This window comes from Notothenia coriiceps, unplaced genomic scaffold (assembly GCF_000735185.1).
Source record: "Notothenia coriiceps isolate Sejong01 unplaced genomic scaffold, NC01 NC01_scaffold00009305, whole genome shotgun sequence".
NCBI lineage: Eukaryota > Metazoa > Chordata > Actinopteri > Perciformes > Nototheniidae > Notothenia > Notothenia coriiceps.
In genome coordinates this window covers 1-6,405 of record NW_011342006.1, presented here as the reverse complement: position 1 = coordinate 6,405, position 6,405 = coordinate 1, and the positions used below count along the sequence as shown (strand labels likewise).

General features: G+C 40.6%; 1 protein-coding gene across 1 annotated transcript; it reads right to left on the bottom strand.

Moving 5' to 3' along the window:
- Positions 1-2,249: 2,249 nt before the first annotated feature.
- Positions 2,250-6,024, bottom strand: LOC104945224 (transducin beta-like protein 2). The gene is made up of 4 exons (XM_010770860.1): positions 5,800-6,024; positions 4,533-4,654; positions 3,784-3,968; positions 2,250-2,788 (listed from the first exon to the last, which is right to left on the bottom strand). The coding sequence occupies exons 1-4, from the start codon at positions 5,927-5,929 to the stop codon at positions 2,617-2,619; spliced, it is 609 nt and encodes a 202-aa protein (XP_010769162.1). The 5' UTR covers positions 5,930-6,024; the 3' UTR covers positions 2,250-2,616.
- Between the last annotated feature and the right edge of the window lie 381 nt (positions 6,025-6,405).

Here is a 6,405-nt window from a genome sequence, read left to right as displayed (position 1 = left end):
GTACAACGAGAGTTTCACGTGGTCTAACCTACGAAAGTTTGAAGTTATAAATTTTTTTTTAGAAGGGCGCCTCTTGATAGGGGGCCCTGGGGGAAATTCCTCATATCCTCCACTCCAGGCGGGGGGTTATCGTGAAATGGGGACGGATATACGGCACTCGACTAATACCTCGGGAAGTAACATTGTCATTAAGTCTATGTTAATCGAATATATTTTTCTGGAGTTTAACTTCGTGACCAGAACCGGCAGAAAAAGTGAGTTAGACGTTATCCATCTAGAGCGGAAAGTGGATCCGCTCCACCACTAGAACTCGAATTTTTCCAACCACTGGTGACGAGATCCAAACAGTAGTCTATTTTTATGATTCATTACGAGGTCTACTTGACTAGTCACAAAGTGAAGACGTCCTTTCAAAGTAGTACTCACGGATGTGCCTGTGGTGGTAAGGTGAAGACCCTGGACTTTCCCCCTTAGGACCGGAGGGGACTTGGTGGTTGGTCTACCTGGTTTGAGGATGCGACGGCAAGAGGGGGGGACGCCCGGCCAGTCAGAGAGGAGGGAGCGACCCCTTTGTAAAGTGAATCTTGTCCCTACCCGTTTACCCCCGGGGTGAAGGAGAAAAACGCCGGGAGTCTATTAAATATTTGTTCATTAATAAATTTTTTAATAATAATATATAAAACAAAATGAACATCATGACTATGGCATGGTGATGCTGAGATCAAAGCAACGCTCCCGACGCATGTACTAAAGTTTATGGCGTTTTATTAGACACCTGCCGTAAACACAATAACACAAATAAAGGCCCCTTTGGGAGTGTTCTTTGTGGCCGATCAACAATACGGACGACACTGCAATTCAACGGAGACAGTTAATACGGAAATGTCAATTGTAGAGTTATGCGAGTGTACAGGCACGAAAGGTTATCAAACTTTATCAAAGTAAGGTGACAAATTGTTGGACAAGTTATGTTTGTACGTGAACATTGTTTACTTTTGTAAAGGACACTTGACTATAAACAAATCACTCGAATAATCTCCTACAAGGGTAAAAAACCCCCTACAGGGAAACTAACATTTTACAGTTACTTCTACAAGGTCTGAATCATATGAAACAATATTAAATGTATGTTGTGTACCTTAAAAAACACACACACACAAGGTCACTTAGACACGGGACCACCGGTCAATGTAGTTACTACGACCGGGGGTGGGTAGTTTCAACGGGTAGAGACTGACCTTGTATCTTATCCCTAGGGAGTCTATGTGTCACGCGTCTTTTATATAATTGAGGGTCCAAAAATACAACAAGAATTTGTATTTAAGTTAAACTAATTTGCACAGAAAAAAATTGGAGTTAGACGTCATTTCTTAAAAGTTTTTTGCTTTTCCCTAGAATGTTTCAGTTCCATAACAACCAAAATAAAAACCACACGTCGTCAAATTTTATGAAAGTTGGTCTTTTCCATGGATACCTCTCAACACCCATATGAAACAGAACTGTAAACAGATTTTCTTTTTCTTTATGGATATTTTACAAATCACTCCCCTTTTAAACTGTATTTTTGTTTTACTGACATACTGTATAGTAGGCTATTTCATACCTGTTTTTCATTTATTCTCTTATTGTTTGTATAACTATAATGATCATATGAAGGTGTGCTGCGGAAATAATCTTTTGAATAATTTGTGGACAAAACCGTTCTAAACACTCAGAGAGTCCTTTAGCTCACCTGAGCCCCTCAGTCTGACAGGAGAGGACTCTCCTCCAGCTTGTTGTGGAAACAGCTCCTTATGTCCGTTAGTTAGTTAGTGCAGCTAGCTAACCAGATGCTAACATCACGGTCCCCACTAGCACCGGTCCCTCTCTCTCCCTCTCTCCCTCCCTCTATCACACTAAATGCGCTATTGCCACACACACACAGAACCGAGCTTGAATGACACAAGCACACGTGTATTTCCATGCAACTCTCTGATTGGTCTGGTGTCTTGCCTCTGTTGCGTTCAGTGAACACGGGAAATTACAGTCCTGCCGTTGTCTCTTGTGTCATGATGAGGTTCACGTAAAGCACGGTTAATGTATTATATTATTGAGGTGTCTCAAATATATGTCAATCAAGTGGCACCTGCTAACGGGGTGGTGGATGATAGGTTTACATCTAAAAACGTATTTTTCAAACATTATTATTTTAATTTAATTTTTCTTTCTTTTGTTACTTTTTTTTTTAACGGTCCGCGATCTACCCGCACCACACTCGCGATCGACCGTTCGATCGCGATCGACTGGTTGGCGACCACTGAACTAGAGGATTCAAATGCTGTGGTCACTTTGGGATTTTTGTCTTTAGACGTTAACTTGCATTCATTCAGAATCACAGTAAACCAGTCTGGGTACCAATTATCAACACTAGTATGAGGGTTGCGTAACTTTTTAGTCATTTTGCTTCAGTTTGTCGTCATTTTACAATAGATTTGTGTCTCTGAAGTCCTCTGTGTCTCTTTTTGGTTGTTTAGCTCGCTTGTTTTCAGGTCATAGTGCAAATAAAAAAAACTCAATTAAGTTAAGTTTAAACATACAATAATAATACAAACAGTATCTACAAATCCAAACATGACTTTAAGACGTTTCAGATGTACCTGTCTCTGCAATGCCGATGTTTAGGATGGGAGCCTTGTGTTTCAGTGGGAAGTCCTCCGGGGCAGCTTTGAAGTTCATAGTGCCGTCCTCCTTTTTGGTCATTTTGAATATTCTAATGGTGTCTCCATTAGCCAGCCAGGTGATGAATGCCCTGTAGGAGAAAGTGTGCATTAGTATGAGCCTGCGTCCAAAAATCACCTCAAGAGGAAACAGTACTATTTTTTAAACACTGACGAAAGAATCTAAATGTTAATGGGTTTTTGTTTTGGCTGAGCTAAGGCTTAAAGACATTCCTGATTGGGCAGGCATTTGGGTATTTTATTCTATGAATTTATTGTGTTTTTCACAATAAGTCCCTCCCTTTACGGTGGGCCACCATGGGACCTTATTTCGGAAAAAATATGTATTGTAGTCAACGGGGAGAGAGAAATAATTGTTTTATCCCGTTTGAATTGTGCCATGAATTACACATGTTTGTCAATTAAAAAAAAAAAAATTCCAAGTTAAGAAAGTCACAGTTTGTCGTAAAACTGTTGAAATATAAGACTATGAAAAATACACAACTAGAAAGACTACAAATACAAGAGTAAGTAACCTTGTACAGCCATTCCAGCATGCTGACTCTTACGGAACCGACTAACTCCCCTTTTGTGTAATAGCAGCTGTCAACATGCCCAGAAGTGTAATGATTTCCACCTCCTTTAATACTTTTCACCTCATTCTGGTGTTGCTGGCGTGTAGTGTGCGACACCAGAGATGTGGTTCATTGAGCGGTTTCACACAAAACTAAGTGTTAATTCGCAGTTTTACGACAAACTTTTTTTTTCTTGACTTGCAAATGTATCTTTTTAAATTGACAAACATCATATGTTTAATTCGTGGCACAATTCAAACGGGATCGAAAAATTATTTCTCTCTCCCCATTGACTTCAAGTAACTATTTTTTCCGAAATAAGGTCCCATGGGTCGGAAGTAGAAGGGCAGGACTTCGGCTCTCTATTGTGGTTTTAGCACTTTGTTAAGCACTTAGTGACACGGGTTTTATAAATGTTACTTACTTATAGTTTTTTTATTATTTAGAGTTGTTTAGGGGTATATATCTATATGAGGGTCTGCACTAGTACAATAGCAGAGAGAGGTGGAGACCTGGAGTCGGGGCTGAAGCGGACCAGCGTGGCGTGATCCAGATCCACGTTGGCGCGCAGACACTTGTGTTCCCGCTCCAGGAAGTCTTTGGTGCTCCAGATCCGGACGGTGCGGTCGTCAGCGCAGGACGCCAGATACTTCCCGTTACTGCTGAAGTCCAGACACGTCACGTTCGCACTGTGGCTCTGAAGAACACGGACACAAAAGCACAAAAGCTTTAAGAAGTGGCTTTGGGAGAAAAAGCCTGAAGTGACATCACTAATACAGTTGCCAGTTTTTCAGTTTCTTTTTTATTCTTTATTTATTTGGGGTCACGTTAAATAAAAAATACAGTTTTGCTAATCATATATTTTTTAGAGACACGAAAATGACAAATTAAATACCGAACAAAATTGGTAAAACAAAACGAAAACGTACATAGGGGTTGTTTGAAATGACAAATATCTACACATGTACACCATTTTTCAGTTTCATCTAGTTAAAACTAACACTTCTGAGTTCAACATATACATCGTATTTCCATGAAGGTCATTATGCTTTTATGTTGTTTTTGTTTAGTTCTGCAACTAACAATTATTCTGATCAATAATAATAAATGCCATGCCACCACGCGACATCAATGAGGGCAAACTAAAGAGAAATAGGGGCTTTTTGACTTCTAAACTGTTGATAACTACAAACATGTTGTAGAACAAGGACCCTCTCATTACTCAGAGGCAGTTGTAATGTCACCGTGTGCTCAGGTTTACCTTCAGTGAGGCGGCCAGCAGCTGGTGGCTGAACGTGTGCTGCGAGGCTTTATCCTTTCGGACGCGCAGCTTCTCCTGCTTTGGTTTCTTGGACGCAGGAACCTTTGCAGCACTGCCGTCAGCTGAGAAACAAAACAGACGGTGACTCAAAAACATTTCAATTTATGAGACTGCAAACATAATTCTGTACTATTAAAAAGGTCTCTGGTGGACAAAGGGGTGACATGGATTTTGCAGTTCCTAACATCTTGCAACAACAAAACTATGCTATGGAAGCATCTGTTGTAAAGAGGTGTTTCTTCCTTCCTTCAATGATGTAAATTTAAAACATATAAAAACAGTATAATTCAGAAACCCAAAACGTTTTTGACCCAATTGAAGGAAAGACAAATGATTCAAACTTCTATTTTAGTCTTGTCTAAACAGTTTAGCACGAAAGATAAGATAAGATGTACTTTAGTGATCCCAATTTAAGAAATGTTTGAGTTGCAGCAGCATTTAAAACAAGGCATTGCACATAAGAGAAATTAAGAGTAGAACTAATCAATTATAACGTTGAACATCTCAAAATAAAAATAAAACAATAGAAAGTAGAAAACATACTGACGAAAATGGTTTTGTTTTTCCAGTCCAGAAAAGCCTAAATGACCCTTAATCACAACATGCAACTGGGCTTTAAATATCTAGTTTGTCCATTTCTCATAAAGCCGATACAGTCTTCTCAGTAGGTTAAACTGTCCAGATCCAGAGCGATGCAAAAGCAACACGCTGCCCGTGAATTGAAGCCTGTTTTAGGCATTATTGTGCAAAAGGGCGTCTTCCTATTTAAACCTGCACACATATTGATGCTAGGCTTCCTGCATCTTTGACTAAAGACTGCTGATTTCTCGTTTCCTTATTGCACTTATTCTTAGATGTGTCTTTGGGCACATTCAATCATCTGCAAGTACAGAACAAACCCTTAAAAGAGGCCTTCCTACAACCTAAAACGAAGCTCTGAAGCACTGAGAGGTCAAAGAGCATCATGGTTGAATTTTGATCTCATGTTTGCATAATTTATAGTCAATGAAGACAGGTGACAGTCACTCAAAGTTGCTGTAGTTTCTATTACTCGCTTCGTAATGTGTCTACGTAACGGTGGAGGTGCAGTTCTTACACTCACACATACATGAATGAATGGACATGTGTGTGTCAAAGACCCCAGTGATAGTGACAGTTAATGACTCATTACTCGGCTAGAGTTACGTTAGCTTAGTGTGTCTCTTACCGGTCAACTCCGCCGCTTGCTCTATTTCCTCCCTTATTTCTTCTTTCCTTTTACCTACCGCTATTGCGACGAGTATAACCAGTGCACCCAATAATAAGGTCAAAGCGACTAATGCTGCTACTTCCATCATGTCAAAAGTTTGGTGCCACGTACTTTAATACACTGCTAACGTCTACTTGGCTACTACCTCGCTACCTGAGGCTACTGCGCATGCGTGAAAGTACGTTGTCGTCTTCTTCTTCGTTGATTTAAATGTCGGCAAACAACGAAAAGCGCCAATAGCGCCAATTACTGGACAGGAGGGTTGGCATAAGGCAATGCGTAAAAGGATATAGACAGGGGTGCACATAAGTGGTACGCAGGTACGCATGCGCGGCAACAATCTGAAATGCGTACCGTCACTTGTGTCACAAAGCGCATTTGCGTACCGATGTATATGTGAAGCTTTTCCATAAGGCGGTTAGATCACCGGACGACGCAGTCGGTCTCCGTGTGCAAAGACAGGGCTGCTGTTAACGTCGGCCTGTACAGCAGCACTGCGCTAAAACAGCTGATCACAACGTTCACACGCTCTGTGGTCACGAAGCTCTGCACTCTACTACTACC